The following is a 19,392-nucleotide window of genomic DNA, read 5'->3' as shown; positions in this document are numbered from 1 at the left end:
TTCATCCATCACTACAACACATACACTTCCAACCTAATAGTACTGTAGGTTGTAGTCCTGTAAATGGTCAACATGTATTTTTCCCCCCATTCAATACATCCTACTTAAGTCCTGTCACAGGCTTATCCCCATCCTATCGTATCCTATCAGTAGCATGGCCACCTGTGAAAGCAGTCATCATACATTAGCTCCGCTGCAATTTCTGTGTGGCATTTAATATGGGCATGATCAGCACCCAGCTGTTCACCCAGATGTATGGCCAATGCCAAACTGGCGAAGAGCATAGTTGACAACCCATTGACAAAACCTGCTGCTCAAAACAACATGTTTGATTTAGAAGGCTACTTAATGACTTGTACCATCTGGATCTTTACCCCCAACACCAACTTCTTGAAACTGCATAGATGGAAGATGTCCTTGCAATACATCCTTTGATCCTGGCCTTAAACTCTGCTGCCTGTCCCACATCCACCTCCACACTGTCCCAGGGCCCTAACTTCATGCATCTTACACCCACACCCTCTTCCCCCTGGTCTCCCCTTTCTCTGTTCTGTCTCCTCCTTCCAATCCACTCCACCAGTCATCGTCATTGCACACTAACCAACCTCACTGGTGCTGTTGTTGGTGCTTGTCTCACATTCCTATCACATGCACCTGTTGCTTTCCTCCCAACTGTCAGCAATCATTCCCCAATCGTCCCTCCCACTCCCTGCCTTTCACATCTCCTCCACTCCACCAGATGTAACCCTTGACCTGGGTCAAGCTGTAGAATGGCAGTCCAGCACAGTGTACTCAGCTGGCATAATGTAGCCATACAGGTATACGAGTATCGTTGTGTATGTGTACTCATGTCAAAAAAGGAGTCATCCAAAAGTTAGCAAAGATTTCAGTCTTTTTTATGTGGCTTTCCATAACTCAACGACTCTACTATTCAGTGAGTTTTTACCTTTTCTCCTCAAATTATTTACACAGTTCTTTTGACTTTCACAACTTTAAATATAGAGATGAAATGCTCACTAAACAAGTGTGTTTTACAACAAGTGTGTTTTACCAAGACTGGATAAAGTAACTTTCCTGCATTTACACATGTGTTTGGTATTTTGGATTCGGGACACAAAATGAACAACTAAATGATTTCGTTGCGTCTTTCCAAGGATGTTTCTGTCTTACAACTAGATAAAATAGCATAAAAGCACAACAGGTCTTGCATAATGGCAAATGCATCCTTAGTTATCACAGTGGAAAGGTGCAGGATTTGCAGAATCTTACTTGTAATTGTCAACATCTCATGGCTCCGGAGAATACACTGAAAACTATAAATTACTGTTCCAGATCTGTACTATCACAAACACGTTTTAGTGAATTAGGCCCCATAGTGTTTTGTATTAATTTTGAGAATGTTCCACTACACAATTCTGCCAGAACCTGTGGAGACTATTCTAAGTAAGAATATAGTCAACAAAATCTATCATTGTACTCCATAGTGCACTTCAACTGTATGATGAGCTCTGGACTCATGAAAGCCTATTGTTGTCATATTGCAATTATTGTTATATTTCACCCAAAATAAATAAGATTAGAACAAAACCTTTTGTGTTGTGTATGTTGGCCTGTCTATATCTAAAATTTTCATGTGTATAAAAATAGATGCAACACAACAAGTCTGTTCCACAATATGAAGGAAAAAATATAAAACACAGTGCAAACACACAGGATGATCTATTTGGAATCTGGACACACACTACGATTATGTAACAGTTGCATGTGGTACTGCTTGCAGGAACAAGCGCAATATGCCAAAACTTCACAAGATACTGGAACTAAGGGTCCACTTTATGTCCAGTGGTATGATATTTTCCACAAAGTGCTGCAACAAAGGAGATGTCTAAATGTGCACTAACTAACACAACAGAAATGCTTGAGAAGTTAAAGACTGATGAAGAAAAAGAAGTAATAAAAAATTTAGAAACCACAATGTGTTTTAGATCAGAATGCAAATACAGGGACAATGAGACAATCTGAAATGTTATTGAGCTCATGTGGGTGGACTATAACAGTTAGAAGAAGGGACTGAATCTATTTGTTCTTTGTCAAAAAGGTCATTTAAAAATTGAAAATAACGACCCAAAATCAAACCTTTTGGACCTATTTAAAATTTCCTTTCCTCTTACATATTTTCTTTCTTAAACAATATTAGAACCAACTGTTTGATGTTATAATTACACCATTAAAATTCTCTTTTTCAGCAAAATATTCTTGATTTCCAAACGCACTGAAGAAACTAAAAAACACCTTGAACAGGTAGGTGATTTTGGTAAAGTAATTCTTGTAATATATAGCAACTGACTATTGCAATAGTGTTCCCTGTTTAGCAACTGTTCCAAGTACACTGTAATTTAATAAGCAGAAACAATAAATGCTAATTTTGTAGTGCGTGAACTGTCATGAGCTATTCGTCCAGATTAATAGCAATACAATATTGTTTAACTTACTGTATTCACATTTGTTAACAACAAATGTATTTTGTCTACTTCTGGGCTTTCTCTTAAATAGTACAGTAGAGTCCCGTTCATCTGAACTAATTGGGACCGGACCTCGCTCGGATTACCGATTTGTTCGGTTTAGTCGGAATTATGGTGATGAGTTTCTAGAATGAAGTATACCAAGCAGATAAGTAGGTACACCATGGTAACAAATGGGAACAAGTGTGGGAATAATGGCTCCCTCTCACTCCCTGCCCATGGGGTTGAGCATTGTTGAGACCTTTGTAGTGTCTGAGATCAGTGGCTCGCAAAGCGCTTGGTTATGTTAGTTATTGATCACTGGCACGTGTAAAAGTTGTATTGTATTCGTTCAGGTGTAGTGGTGTATGTATTTCCATCTTGAGTAAACGAAAACATGCAACGTTAACTCTCAAAGAAAAACTGAATGCTTTGAAGCGGATAGACAATGGTGAGATTATCTAAACTGGCAAAGGAACTGGGTGTTTGCAAAGCAACCATTTATGATGGAAGAAGAACCAAGTGAAGCTTGAACAGTCCTGTGCAATGTCTTTGAGAAAAACACTCGAAATTCGGCACACTTCGAAACCGTCCCAGTATGATAAAGTGGATGAAACTCTTTTCCTTTCATTTATCCAGGAAAGAGAAAGGCGAACTCCTTTGAGTGGAGCACTGGTTCAGGAGAAGGCTGTTTACCTGAACAAGTTAATGAATGGTGATGAGTCTTTTAGTGCAAATTGGACAGATTCAAAAAACGTCATGGAATTCATCAGCTTACAATTATTTGAGAGAAGCTTTCTTCTGACCATGATGCAGCACAAGAATACTTGGGTGAGTTTGAAAAAATGATAAATTTATAATGCTGACGAGACTGGCCTTAATTTTAGGGCATTGTCAACAATAAGCCAGGCATCAAAAGCACAAGACCAAATTCCTGGTTTTAAAATGTGCAAAGATTATGTGACTTTATTAGCATGCAGCAACACTGCTAGTAATCACAAGCTGCCTTTAATGCTGAGCGGCAAATCTGCTAGGCCCAGAGCTTTAAAAAACTGCAACTGGAAGTCCCTGCTCGTACATTATCATAACCAGAAAAAAGAACGGATGGATGGTAAGCTGTTCAAAGAATAGTTTCAGGGCCAGTTTGTTCCCTCTGTTCAACAGTTTTCTAAGGAAAATCATTTGTCTCCCCGTGCAGTCCTTTTGATTGATAATGTGCCATCTCACCCCAGCACTGAGGAATTAAGTGATGGAGTAATTGTGGTGAAGTTTTTGTCGCCGAATGTTACACCACTTCTACAGCCGAAGGACCAGGGGATACTGCAAACATTAAAACTGATTTACAGAAAACAATTTTTAAGAATGCTGACCCAAGATGATAGCATTCCTTTAGTGGAAAAAATAAAAAAGACCAATGTGAGGGATGTTGTTTATTGGGCTGCTGAGGCATGGCAGAATATTGCAGAAAATACTCTGAGAAAATCGCGGAGAAAACTGTGGACATCTTTTGAATTTTAGGACAACCTAGTTGAAAACGAAGAGGAAAATCTACTACAAATGGTACAGATAATCCCCTGGATGTGAAGAAGCTAGTGAAGAGACGAAGATGAGTGGATGGCAGCGGATGGGGCATGTGTGGAGAACCTTACTGACGCTGATTTAGTTGCTGCTGCAATTCAAGACCAGGAAGAAGTGGACTGCTGTGACGGAAGTGACAATGAGCCTGAAAGTGACAAAGAAGAGATGGTGCCACACAATGATGCAGCAGAAGCCCTTGACCTCACGCTACGTTATTTGGAGCAACAGCCCACTGCTACACCTGTTGATTTGATGTTTATAAGATGATGACGCAACTATGCGTCATATAACAGACTGTTGTGACAATGCCACGAGATTTAAAAGTGCCGCGACGTCAGTACGCAAACACGGCGATAGAGGCGCTCCGCAGCTTGGCCGAGCGCGGGAGCGCCACCTAGCTATGAACGGCGCCGGCCACATGTCACGGCAAGGCAGTTGAGTGACAGATACGGAGTTGGTAGCATGAAATCCACTATTGTTTCTACGTTTGTATATCCACGCAATTTATTTGTGAATTAAAGGTTATAACACTTTTTGGCGATGAGGTCGGGATTTTTTTTTTTTTTCCAGCGTTGGAGTATTGTGCGTTCGTGTCTGGGCAGACATGGAACAGCTTCTCCAAGCGCTCATTGAACAACAAACACAGCTGACGGCTGCTATTCAGGCACAACAAACACAGCTGACGGCTGCTATTCAGGCGTTGTCGACGTCGCTTACTCATCGTCTGTCGTCCTCTTCTCCGCCTCCGTTCCCTCCTTACGACGAGGCCGCTGAAGACTGGGAGGATTATGAGAAGCATTTGCGGCAACACTTCTTGGCTTTCGGCGTTGTCGACCCTCCGATGTGTAAGTCGTTATTTCTATCTTGGATTTCCCCACGGATCTATCAGCTGCTATCTCAGTTAGCCCCTCTGCGGGAACCTGCCTCTCTGTCCTTCCAAGAAATGTGTGACTTATTGTCTAACTATTACCGCAAAAACACCCACGTCGTTGCTGCCCGCGTGGCGTTCTACTGGTGTCGTAAACAGCCCCATCAATCTTACCGGGCTTGGGCGGCGGAACTACACGGTCTGAGTAGGAAATGTCAGTTTGTCACGGACACTCATCATGAGTCTTATGCTGATTCAATGGTTAGGGATGCTATTCTACAGCTTGCTCCTGATAAAGAAGTTCGGCAACATGCCCTACAACAGCCAAACCCGTCGTTGTTGGAAGTTCTAAGCATCGCTCAATCCTTTGAAGTGTCTCACGCTGCTGGCACGCAAATAGACGCGTGGTGTGATGTAGGCGCTGTACAGTCAACTTTCCCAGGAGAACGATGATGTGGCGGCGGTTCACTCGCGTAAACGACGTCGCGTTGGGCCGCAACGCTCGCAGCGAAAACAGCAACCACCGAAACAGGTTCGTTCCGCCCTTCCTTCTTGTCCACGTTGTTTCGTACAGCATGACAGGGCCGCGTGTTCAAAACGTTGGGCCACGTGTAATTCATGTAGGAAAAAAGGCCACATTGCTTCTGTGTGTCAGTCCCCTCTAGTTCCTGTTGACGAGGACGCGGCATCGGACATGGGTGTTAACTGTGTGCTTTCTCCAACAAATAAGTTGTTTGTTACTGTTCGTGTTCTGGATAAAGACATTCGCATGCAAGTGGACACTGGCTCTGCAGTAACTCTCATTAATTCTCGCACGCATTTGGAGTTGGGCTCCCCTCCCTTGTCTCCAGTTACGCGAAATCTGAGAACTTATAATAAACAGAAAATTCCTATCGTTGGCCAGTTTGATGCTTCCACTGCCTACAAGTCTGTTGTTCGGCCCCTCACGTTTTATGTGGTGGATCATGCGGGCACTGAAAATCTGTTCGGTTATGATGCTTTCCAGTTGTTTGGGTTCTCCAATGATGATGATGTGCACCTCATATCTGAGGATATTCCGTATCAACAGCTGGATGGATCGTGTTCTGAATTCTCGTCCGTGTTCTCTGCTGGTCTGGGTCGTGCCAAGTATTTTGAAGCCCACATTACTCTTAAACCTACAGCTCGCCCTAAGTTTTTCCGGGCACGCCCTATTCCGATGGCGTTGCGTGCACCTGTCAAGGCTGAGATAGACAGGTTAACAGCTTCAGGGATTCTCCTTCCTATTACCTCCAGCGAATGGGCATCGCCAATCGTGGTGGTTTCTAAACCAAACGGGAGTCTGCGATTGTGTGGCGATTTTAAAGCCACTGTCAACGCTCAGAGCCTGATTGACACTTATCCTCTTCCCCGTCCTGAGGAGTCATTTACCAAGCTCGCTGGGGGCCAGTTCTTTTCCAAACTTGACTTATCGGAGGCGTACCATCAGTTGCCGTTGGATGCGTCATCCAAGGAATTTCTCGTCATTAACACTCCTTGTGGGTTGTATCAGTACCAGCGGTTACCATTTGGTGTCGCTAGCGCGCCGGCCATTTTTCAGCGGTTTTTGGAACAGCTCACGGCTTCCGTTCCTGGCTGCATCAACTACCTGGATGACATTGTTGTCACGGGGGCCTCCACTGAGGAGCACCTTCGCAATTTGCGTTCATTATTTCGGGTTCTGCATTCGGCTGGGTTGAAGTGCAATCCGGACAAGTCACAGTTCTTCCAACCCTCCATTGTGTATCTTGGTTTCCACTTGTCCCGTGAAGGATACGTCCTCTACGTCAGCACGTTGCGGCCATTACCGCTCTCCCCCGGCCATCTACGGTCAAAGAACTTCAGGCGTTTCTACGCAAGATTGCTTATTATCACAAATTCATTCCATCCGCGGCGGCGGTGGCTCATCCTCTGCATCAGCTGTTACGCAAAAACGTTCCTTTCTGTTGGTCCGACGAGTGTGAGCGGGCTTTTGTCCGCCTGAAGGCTCATTTGCAGTCGGTGCCTTGTCTTGCCACATTCCGTCCGAGTCAGCACTTGGTTCTGGCGACTGACGTGTCACAGTATGGCCTAGGGGCTGTTCTCGCCCATCGGTATGAGGATGGGTCGGAACGGCCCATTGCCTATGCTTCCAAGACCCTCAACGATGCCCAGCGGCGTTACTCTCAAATCAAAAAGGAGGCGCTCGCTATCATTTATGCTCTAAAAAAGTTCAGCGTTTTTTTGTATGGTTCTAAGTTTCACCTCATCACCGACCACAAGCCGCTGGTCTCTCTGTTCAGCCCCTCGGCGTCGCTTCCGGATAAGGCAGCTCACCGCCTGCAACGTTGGGCCTTATACTTGTCTCGTTTTCACTGTGAGATTCACTATCGCCCCACGACCCAGCACGCCAACGCTGACGCGTTGTCGCGTTTGCCGATGGGCCCTGACCCGGTTTTCGATCGAGATGAACTACTCTGTTTCCACATTGATGAGGAAGAACGTCGTGGGGTCGAGGGTTTTCCGCTTACAGGTTCGCAGGTTGCGTCGGCTACTGCGCGGGACCCGGTCCTGCGTCAGGTGATCGGTTTTGTTCAACGGGGTTGGCCTGACAGGACCAAGGGCTGGGCATCAGATCCCCTTCGCAACTACCATGCCTTGCGCCTTCGTCTGTCTGTTCGTGAGGGTGTTGTTCTTCTGGCCACGGATGGCGCATCTCTACGGGTCGTGGTGCCAGCTTCTCTTCGCAAAGATGTTCTCAAATTATTGCATGATGGCCATTGGGGGATTTCTCGGACTAAGTCCCTGGCCCGCAGGCATGTTTATTGGCCTGGTATCGATTCGGACATCTCCCACATGATCGCTGCGTGTGGTCAGTGTGCTCAACAACTGGCTGCGCCCCGTACAATGCCCTCTCCATGGCCTGATCCGGTGCAGCCATGGGAACGGGTGCACGCTGACTTTGCCGGCCCCTTCCTCGGCACTTATTGGCTACTGTTGATTGACGCCTTCTCGAAGTTTCCGTTTGTGGTTTGATGTCCGTCGCCCACCACTGCGGCGACGACACTGGCTTTGTCCAAAATCTTTGCGCTAGAAGGTCTTCCATCCACGACTGTCACGGACAACGGCCCTCAGTTCTCTTCGCAGGGTTTCCGTGATTTTTGTACTGGACAAGGGATTCATCATGTTACAGCACCGCCTTTCCATCCCCAATCGAATGGGGAGGTCGAGCGCCTTGTCCGCACTTTCAAAAGCCAGATGAAAAAATTCCTTACTGATTTTTCTACCGATGCTTTGTTGCAATTTCTGAGTTCTTATCGCTTCACGCCTCTGGGTGATCGCAGCCCTGCTGAACTCTCGCATGGCCGCCAACCGCGCACTCTACTGCACCTGCTTCACCCTGTCAGTACTGTGTCCCCTCGTGCGGGAAAATACTCGGTGGGTGCCGACGTGTGGGCACGAGGGTATGGATCTCGCCCTAAATGGATTCCAGGGGTGGTCAAGGCTCTTCGCGGCCGCCAGCTTTGTGAAATACGTACGGATGACGGCATGGTTGTTTGCCATTACAACTAGATGCGCCCACGATTGGTGGCCATGCCGGTGCCACCGCCCCTTCTTTCGCCTCCACCAGCCCGAGAAGCTAGTCCTGTCACTGCTGCCGATCTCCCGTGCGTGTCGCTGCAGCCTCGTCGCTGCCGCTTCCGAGTACGCCGGAACCGGCCCCAGTCGCAATGCCGACTTCTCCGGGACCCATCTCGCTGGAGCACACCTCCAGGTCCACGACACCTATGGATGCTGCTCCGGAGTTTTCACCCATCATCTCGTCCAGGAGGCACGTTCCACGCACAAGCTTCCGTCCTGGACATTTTTGACCATATTCTCGTGTTTCTCCGCGGGATCTTCTCGGGGTCTCCCAAGAGGCCATGGATGTCTCCGCACTGTCCGTGTCTCCAAGGAAGTGAGTGTCTTTTTTTTTTTCAAGGGGGGAAAAGTGTTGTGACAGTGCCACGAGATTTAAAAGTGCCGCGACATCAGTACGCAAACACGGCGATAGAGGCGCTCCGCAGCTTGGCTGAGTGCAGGAGCACCACCTAGCTATGAACGGCGCCGGCCGCATGTCACGGCACGGCAGTTGAGTGACAGATACGGAGTTGGTAGCATGAAACCCACTATTGTTTCTACGTTTGTATATCCACGCAATTTATTTGTGAATTAAAGGTTATAACACAGACTGTCTTCATTACGCCAAAAAACAATGACTGAGGTTTTGTCATCTAGAAAGTGGGGATAAAATGTCCGTTTTTCTTTCGTTGTTATGCATTGTTTAAACCTAATGTTTTCTTGCCAATTTTTCTAATACATGTTTATTGTACTGTGTAAATTAAAATGGTGTGTACGTACAGCAGTTTTCCGCACAGTTTTCCATACTTAGACTAACATTTTGCATGTTCGGATTATCCGAATTTTCACATTACCGGGGTTCAGATTAGCAGGACTCTGCTGTATTAGCATTTTTAAGTTATTTTTAAAGCAGTTAAATATCACTACACCTATACTCCATGTACAACATAAAACTATGAAAAATTGGAAAGTACTACACGGAATACAGACAATGGATGAAGTAAGAGTAGTCACACATTAACACTGTGTAACAGGTAGTTTCAGTCGCAGACAGACACATAAACAAAACAAGATTCAATAAGTAGTAACACATCTGAACCATGTCCATCCTTGGAGCCACAATGGTCTGCCACTGTGGCCCCACCACAGTATGTGTGACAATCATGTATTTGCTACGTCCATTGCCAAAACTTTTCAAAATTCTGTAGGTCATTCACACTTTACATCAAAGCCCAAAGAGATTTACTTTCTCCTAGTACAACGAAATCTCTGCTACTCTGATATCGGATTTCACCAAGTTTATAAAACTTGTTTTTAGTGGAATTATTTTGTTGAACACTTGCTTAGTGACAATTCAAAATTTCAATTATTTTGACAAATTGCAGACAAAACTGCTTTCATTTAAGACCCTGATGCTGAAATTAGCACCTTTTCTTTTTACCACAGCTAGCCTACTGAAAGCTTTATTGGAAATGTCTATTTGTTACTGTCCTTGAATTTATATTGGTATAAATTACAAGTATTTTCAATTTTCAACAAAGGTCTTCATTTAAAATTAGAATTTAATCTTATCTTTGTAACTTACAACAGGCAATGGAAAATCCAAGATGGAATGTAGCAATATAATGAAAAGCATAATTGCTACTCACCATATAGCGGATCTGCTGAGTCGCAGAAAGGCACAACAAAAATACAGTCGGAATGTTAGCTTTCGGCCAACAAGGCCTTTGTCAAAAATGGACAACATGCACACGCACACACGTGCGCGCACCCGTGCCTCCCCCCCCCCCCCACACACACGTGACCAGTCTCTGGCAGCTGAAGCCTTTTCATTATATTGTAACTTACATCAGAACTAGCTGATTATCCAGCAATGGCCAGTAGATAGGAAAACGAATTAAATTTATGTACAGAAAATAAACAAACTATTTTCATTTGCATTTTTAAACTTAAAAATACAGCACATAAATTATAAAACAAAATCTTTTAAAATGCATTGAAATATTAAATTAACACGAGACTTGATGATATGTAATATTTTTAGTTTCCCCTCCAGGAACAAGAATAAACAAATTTTAGAGTAAACCCACTCTTGAGCAAGTAACATAAAACTGTCGATACGAGTTATCCCTCCATGTCACAAGCTTCTATTTCCATTCTCAGGTGTGCTGCGGATGCCCTTGCCTCAAGTAATTTTCTTCTTGAGATATATACCTGTACCAAATATGGTTGAAATTAGTAGAAGTATTCAAATTTATGTGGTAAGTGTCCCCTTTCCTACTATCAGCCCCCTCTCTAGGGGTTAAATGTCACCACGATTATCTCCAAACAGTCTTGCAAATCCAAAAACAATGGTTCAAACACTAATGTATGGAGCTTGGTTTCAATTATTTTAATATGTCAGCCTCTTCATTCTCACACACGTGCATGCATCCTGAAAATGATTCCGATATCTTCCAGTGTGCCACTGCACTCAATGAGCCATTCAAGAGTTATGCTTACATGTTACGACTTTTATACGCCAACTCTGACAACTAAGGCCGTGTCCTACATGAGCGATAGAAGCGAGCGACTTCTGGATACGCGACACTCCAGCGACAAGCAGCAACATCGGGCGAAAACCTTGGGTGTCTTGTGTGCGAGCGACCATGTCACGCTACAAGATGGCTGCTCGCACCAACCAGCTGTTTCTATAAAACGGCGTCCTTAACCTGTAGATTACTGTAGCTGGAGAGTAAGGCTACAGAGTTAGGTTTACTTAAGAAAATAAAGTGAAAATGAATGCTATGCATGGAATTTACAAAGGGAGGAATCTCTATGGAGAATTTCATAAGTATCGTCAACTACAAAGATCACCAGACAAGTTCGTCGAATACACGTGAATGAGCAGAGGAGCATTCGACTATCTCATCAATAAATTACATATGAATGGTGTTTTTTTTTTTTTTTTCCCCATGATCAAGCACTTTTAACAGCCAATAAATGCGGAGGAATGACTATTACATGACCGACTACGCTAAACACTAACATAAGCGCACAGATTGAAACCATTAGACAGTAGCTAGCTGTCGTGTAGGGGTAGCGTATACAGTTAATAATTACATGTAAGGGAAAGGTTCTGGGTTCGATTCCCTGCCATTATTTAATATTTTTACTGACTCAGTTATGATTCTGTGTACTAAGTTTTATGTATACCGTTTACACTGCATCGCTAAGTATATTTTTAAGGTCTTGCCAAAGAACTTGATCTTCACACCTATCCCAGTGTATCACACACATTTAATTCCTAATAATTTACAATGAAGTATGAAATTTTACAGATATTTGATGTTGCGAACGCAATCCATCAGCAGTCAGTGTTAAGACCGAGCATTTCAACTACTCTAAATAGTCTGTAAAAGTAAAGCTTACAAAATTTTTGAAAAGAAAATCAAACGTTTTGTGTAATGATCTGTCTAAAAGTATGGCATAAAAAATATTAGGGAAATGTTTGGTGCACCTCATTTTCTGTTCATGATTTTGAGCATCATACAAAGGCACATGGAACGTTTCTCTGATCCACTTATTTCTTTTACACAAATCATTTCATAAAATATCTGACTGATTTCTTCCATTTGTGAACTTCAAGTATTATTCAGAAGGCATGATCTTACCGACCCCTCGTTTGCCTTCCTAACGTACTTGATTCGAAGGAAGCCTTTTTGACATTCAAATACCACACCAATGTATCTCTTTATGTGCAAAATAGCTAGGTCTTGAACAGATGACATTTTTGAAACTTCATTTACAGCAGTTTTTCGTGAAATATTTCAATTTTTCCTCAGCTTATTAATTAAGCTTTTGTTCGTTACCCTGATTACTTTCAAGAAGTTAAATATTTTCATGCCAAACTAGACCTCATGCTGGTTACTTTGATACCCCATTTACCTGTTTCTCTCCCGTTGTTTGGCTATGAAAATTTGGACAATACCTCATTGTGTAAGTTATAGGGAATCTTGTTTTCACTCCGTTCATGTGTTTACAAAAACGTACCGAGTGTTAATCATATGATAAAATAGTCCTTTCTGCGTGCTGTCATTCCCAAAATTCATCATTTCGATATCTTGAACCTTTTATGCCATACGATGATTTTTACGACCACTTGATTCCCAAAGCGTAGGAAAGGTTCAGACGCGCCGCGAGCGACTCATCCGCGGATATAACAACCAATATTTCAAGAATGAAAAGAGATATCATTCCAGCCTCAACTTTAAATACAATTTAGATATATTGGTTACATTTCATACGCAATAATGTATGGCCTTAAATGAACTATATGGAAAGTCTACACAATGTGATTTTACGTCTACAAATTCTAAAAAAATTTCGTGGCGCCATGTACTCAATTTCGTGCAGCACAGTAACCATGATGAATAACAAAAATAAATTCTGACCTTTATCATTTAAGGTTATCAAGCTATAGGTTGCGGAAGAATCAAATTTTTTCACTGAATTGTTTTCTTAAAATCAGATGTTAAGTAATTCACAGCTGCCGTCGCGTCTGCTCCACTGCTTTGCCAAGAAGACACTTGGCTGTCACTCTGTGTCGCGCATGCTGCAGCGACAAGATTCAAACACATTTGAATTCAAACATCGCAAGTTGCAGGGGGAGACATGCAGCGACACAGATGCCGCTCACATAGGACACTTCCGTAACTACACCTGCGGTTGTGTTTTGTTGGGTTTGTTGCCTGAAGCTGCCGCGTGCTGTCACTCGCTTCTGTTGCTCACTTAGGACACGGCCTAAGGATGTTAAAAGTGTTTTACTCTGACAATATTTCTTCCTACACAGCAAGCCATATCTTCCTGTACAGTAAGCCATATATGCAACACGTTCAGTTTTAGTCACTCCAAGCACCCCAGAGTTTCCAACCGCAAGTCAGAATAAATTAACTTCACGAAATTATGACAAAAGCAGGTGCTCTGTGAAAGGATAAAGGCTAGGGAGGAGAGGACAACAGCTTGTGGGAATGATCTAGATACTGAGAACACTGTGGCTTTTGCCTGCTGCAGTGCGAGTGAAAAAAAAAAAAAAAAAAAAAAAAAAAAAAAAAAAAAAAAAAAAAAGAAGTGAATGTTTTGCCCTTGTCCAGTGGACATACTGTTTTAGTCACATGTTTAGTCAAATGTTTCCTTCTATATATATATATATATATATATATATATATATATATATATATATATATTTAAAAAGAAAGATGATGAGACTTACCAAACAAAAGCGCTGGCAGGTCGATAGACACACAAACAAACACAAACATACACACAAAATCTAGCTTTCGCAACCAACGGTTGCCTCGTCAGGAAAGAGGGAAGGAGAAGGAAAGACAAAAGGATATGGGTTTTAGGGGAGAGGGTAAGGAGTCATTCCAATCCCGGGAGCGGAAAGACTTACCTTAGAGGGAAAAAAGGACAAGACAAATGTCTGCTTGTGTCTTGTATGTATGGATTGATATGTGTGTGTGTGCGAGTGTATACCTGTCCTTTTTTCCCCCTAAGGTAAGTCTTTCCGCTCCCGGGATTGGAATGACTCCTTACCCTCTCCCCTAAAACCCATATCCTTTTGTCTTTCCTTCTCCTTCCCTCTTTCCTGACGAGGCAACCGTTGGTTGCGAAAGCTAGATTTTGTGTGTATGTTTGTGTTTGTTTGTGTGTCTATCGACCTGCCAGCGCTTTTGTTTGGTAAGTCTCATCATCTTTCTTTTTAAATATATTTGTCCCACGTGGAATGTTTCCCTCTATTATATATATATATATATATATATATATATATATATATATATATATATATATATATATATATATATATAAAATAGAAGGAAACATTACACGAAGGAAAAATATATCTAAAAACAAAGATGATGTGACTTACCAAATGAAAGTGCTGGCAGGTCGACAGACACACAAACGAACACAAACATACACACACAATTCAAGCTTTCGCAACAAACTGTTGCCTCATCAGGGAAGAGGGAAGGAGAGGGAAAGACGAAAGGATGTGGGTTTTAAGGGAGAGGGTAAGGAGTCATTCCAGTCCCGGGAGCGGAAAGACTTACCTTAGGGGGAAAAAAGGACGGGTACACACTCGCACACACACACATATCCATCCACACATATACAGACACAAGCAGACAATGCCTATTTTTTTATGACTGTGGTCGTAATTGTCTCTATCATATCTTCAGATTCTATTGTCTTTAATTTCATTAACTTCTGAACTCGCAAAGATATCCATATTTTAAAATTGAGCTAATTCTGTGCTATCTGTTTTTGTTGGGGACTTCCTTGTATGTGTATCTTGTTTAAATGAAATTGTTTTAGGTGTTCTCGAGCTATGGCGGGGACATACATATAACAAATTAGTGTAACATAAAATACATTACAATATAAGAACGTGGGATATTACAGATTACCTACAATAGAGAGCAACAATTTCAGATTCAAGAAAGAAATTAATATCATTAAAGAATCAATGATAATACATAGAGAATAATGGAGGATAAGCTCAAAAGAGGGTGGATTTCAAAAATGTATAGAAACAGAATCCTCAGAACTGAATTTACAACAATAAGACAGAAACACAAAAGAAACAAAGAAAGAAAGGAAGTTTGTATTACATATACTAAAATGATATTAACAATTCGAAATATCTAAGGCTGAAGAAAAAAAATATCGGGAGAATACACACTTAATGCACAACAGTCTGGCACAGCATTCAAAGTAACTAAATGGTAATGCAAACACTCTCAATTTAAAATATAAAATGAACATTACCTTCCATACTGTATCCACATACTTCTTTATTTCTGGATGTATATTCTTGCATCTCTTTTGATGTGTAGGCCATATGTTCTCAACATATTTGTAAAACATAGGTCTTTCTTGTAACACCTGCTGGTGCAACGTCTGTGGCAAAAATGACAATTTCTTAGATATATATCTCATATATGCGCTAACTACACACAACAGAAAGGCTCACATAGACAAAAAATTAACTCACAAAAAGTTTTATGCACATTGGTAGAACTTCTCTAGTTAAAATGAAGATGAGATAAAAATTTAAGGTGCTGTCACAAGAGATATGAAAAGTTATTTAGAATAGAGGAATGCAAATGTAATTCACTAGAAGAAAAGAGACAATCAATGACTGAGGCACTTCAGATTAAATGTTTCCAAACCTGTGCTGGGTGCAGCATTCCTTTTTCTTCAATTTCTTGCCCCGAAAATCTGCCTTCCAGAAAATATATACACTGAACAGCCAAAACATTATGACCACTATGACAACGACATTGGATGACGCCTGCTGGTGCTGCAGCCACATGATTCGGTAACAAAGTACGCAAGTGGAACAAACATGGATGGGGGATCATCCTAGTGAAGATATGGGCAAAAACGGGGAAATCAAACAAGAAAAATGACTTTGACAAAGGGCAAATTATTATTACACAGAGCCTATCAACGAGTATCTTGAAAACGGCGAAGCTGGTCGAATGTTGACAAGCTACTGTCATGAGTATCTACGGAAAGATGTAGAAGGACAGTGCAACTACCACTAGGTGCTAAATGGTTGCACATTCACGACTCTTCACAGAACATAGGGTTCGGAGAAATTGTTTCACAGAGTTGGATTCTGCATAAATGGCAAAGTGGGTGAAAGTGGACGAATACCAGACAAAAAAAAGAAGTAAGGAAAATCTCAACTATTTAGATTAAGAAGAGTTATGACAAGATCCATTCGACAACGAGGATCCAGTGTGGAGAGTAAGCAGCCCTCATACAGATCGCGGGGGCGTGGATGCGGTAACCAGCAATTGATACCAACTGCTGCTCACTGGTGCTGACTACAAATCTGTTCACCGACACCGATGCTGAAACTAACCTTTGATGCTGCCGGCACCCATGCTGTTCACCAGCGCCGATTCCACACCTGTTCACTACTGCAGCCTAGACTCTACACCGGGTGAGCAAAAGACAATAATTATTCGAATGTAAAGTTAAGGACACTGTTCAATAATAGACTGTTAGTATAGTTATTATGCTCAGAGGTGTATTTTTTTAATGATCACTAGATCTAAAACTAGAAAGAACATGGATCACAAACAGCAACTAGCAGAACCAGCCACAGCTATTAAAGTGACTAGGGAAATGCCAGTCAGGTCTGAAATAGTGAATTTAATTGAAGCCCAGCGCGCAGATTCAGCAGCTGTAAATGCTCAAATTGCTTCTTTAAGAAAAGAGTTGAATGCTAAGTTAGATGACCAGAAAACAGAGTCGAATACTCAAAATGCTTCTTTGAGAAATGAACTGAGTGTGAGTTTAAGTGAAAAACAAGAAGCACGAAGTGCCACTTAAAGTGAAAAGCTTGATGCACAGAGTGCTAATTCAAGTAGAGAAATAGACACAGTGAATACTCAAGTAAATAATAAATTGGACATTCAGAATAAAGCTTTATGATTGTTAAGTGCAAAAGTAGACAAACAAAATAAGGAATTTAGCCAGTTGTGTGAAGGTATGGGAAATTTGAAGACTGAATTTGACATTTTAACCACTAAAAGTGGAAAATTTTAAAATAGATTTGAAGGATGAATTAACTAGCTCTTTAAGTAGTCACGTCAATCAGCTGTTCACTGACTTTAGTCAGACACAGAGTAACCAATTTTAGGATTTGGCAAAGAAACTAGAATTTAATATTGAACATGAATGTAATAGCGTAGAGTCTGAATTGAGCGAAAAACTAGGATCATTTCAAAGTGGCTGTAATGTTACGTTTGATGCTGTAAAACATAGATTACACACCTTAAAGGAGAGTGTTGAGAAACAGGATAAATTATTACCAATAGTCCAATCGCAAATTGCAGGCGTTAACACACTATTTAAGTTGATAATGTAGAAAGAAATTTTAAAGAGAAACTAGCCACTTCGGACATAATAAATATCAGTAATCTGGATGAACAGGTAGAAGATATGATAGACAGAAAAGTTGCCGCGAGAGTAACCTCCGACAACGTGTCTCCAATTTTATCTTCCGAACTTAATGATACTAAGAGAGGCATAGATAATTTATGGAAACAATTCAAACTTATCCAGGATAGAGCAGAGAACAGAATAACTTTTCCTGATGTTGTGTTACCTAGTAAAGAGGTGATTGTTTTGCTATGGGGAGACTTTCACACAAAATTTAACGAGAAGTACTGGTTTGCACTTGCTCAAGTGAGGTTAATATCAGATCCATGGGATACGGTCAGAGTCACATCTGTCTCCCAGGGACGTTAACGTTCTGAGTTAATGGGCAGAGTGATGACCGTCAGATCCTAGTTGTTTTAGATGTTTCTTCTGTGCTATTTTTTCCCACACCAAATTTCCTTAAAATCTTGAACTATTCTGTAATCTATTCTTGAATTCTTAAACTATCCTATAATTTTAGTACAAGAAAACTGGATATGACAGTAAAGTAGAAAACTTAAAAGAGAATCACAGATGAACAGTGATCTCTAGTCACGAAATGAAACAAATAAAATATTATTTGAGTGAAAGGTATAATATGATGATACTAGTTAAACCGAGTGATGTCTAGACGACATAAACTGAACAGAGTATTTTATGTGTGTATGAAATATAGTGTAAAGTGATTAACTGAACAACTATTTGATTGTAGTGTATAATTTTCTATTTTTATAGAACATTTTATACCTTTTATGAAATGTGATGTAAAGGGGAGGGTTTGTATTAGTTTTGGAAGAAGTTGGTAGTAAGTACAAGCATAACTAACACCAAACACACACCACATCTTTCAGACAACCCTCACAGACAAGTGTAACTGATTCTTCACCATTTGCCGTTCCATACGGGTTGCTAAGATTTTTCTTTGGGGACTTCAAAGGTGAAGGTGAGAATGTCCATTCTGTAGGAGGCGTTTAACACCATACCTCCTCCGGCTTCTCACTAAAGTACCAGCGAAGTATGGATCTTGGTGAAGGGGGATGGGAAGGGTTTCCTGTCTTTGGGGCTATCTTCTTTCTCTTCTTCAATCTTAGCAACCTTTTCTACTTTTTCCTTTCTTACTTCTCATCTGAGTACCGGTCAATCTTTCCCTCTTCACATATTCATATAGTTCTGTTGCTAAAGTCCTCCTTATTTTCTGTGGTTTCCAATAACCTTCAACTTATTTCATATAAGTAGACCGAAGAATCAGGATACACACACACACTTACGCATACACACAATGAAACACAAAGACGCAAACAATGAAAGTACAGATAAAATTGATGTAAGAACCATCAAGTGTTGTAGGGGGAAAGAATGTGCACATAGAGAAATATGCACACATGGCTGTTTATTGTGACGGTTCTACATCGCCTAGTTACTTGAGAAAACTATCATGTAGGTATTTATTAATATGTATATATAGGATATATATGTATAAGAACAATGACGATTCTGTATCACATATGTACATAAGGATATAAATACTATGATAATTCCACATTAGGGATACATAAGAAGGAAGTGTGAGTAGTTAAGGAGAGCAAAAGCCAAGGAGGAACTAATTAGCATACACCAAGGAGGAACTAATGAGCATAAGCCAGGGAGGAACTAATAGTGATAATTATTCAGGAATGTCAGTCGAACATTGTTCTGATGATTTGTAGGATAGTGGGACAAGTATAGCATAAGCAAATATATGATATATTGAATAATATATATATATGTGGTGCATAATGGAAGCCTAGGAGTGGAAGCGTAATGGAGGACTCTAGGGGATTAAATGAAGTATTAAGAAGTGAGTGT

The 19,392-nt window shown here is 41.4% G+C and overlaps 1 protein-coding gene across 2 annotated transcripts in view; it reads right to left on the bottom strand.

Moving 5' to 3' along the window:
• Positions 1-19,392, bottom strand: part of LOC126092134 (little elongation complex subunit 2-like) — a 266,729-nt gene that overhangs the window by 172,418 nt on the left and 74,919 nt on the right. The window contains exon 4 of one of the 2 annotated variants that reach the window (XM_049907590.1): positions 15,379-15,510. The exons of the other annotated variant lie outside the window; for it this stretch is intronic. Within the exon in view, the coding sequence (XP_049763547.1) occupies positions 15,379-15,510 (132 nt within the window). The remainder of the gene's footprint in view (positions 1-15,378; positions 15,511-19,392) is intronic. 2 annotated transcript variants of the gene reach the window in all.

The sequence above is a fragment of the Schistocerca cancellata genome, chromosome 7 (assembly GCF_023864275.1).
Source record: "Schistocerca cancellata isolate TAMUIC-IGC-003103 chromosome 7, iqSchCanc2.1, whole genome shotgun sequence".
Taxonomy (NCBI): Eukaryota; Metazoa; Arthropoda; class Insecta; order Orthoptera; family Acrididae; genus Schistocerca; species Schistocerca cancellata.
Note: the sequence above shows the minus strand (reverse complement) of the source record. Positions and strands in the feature narration are given on the sequence as shown.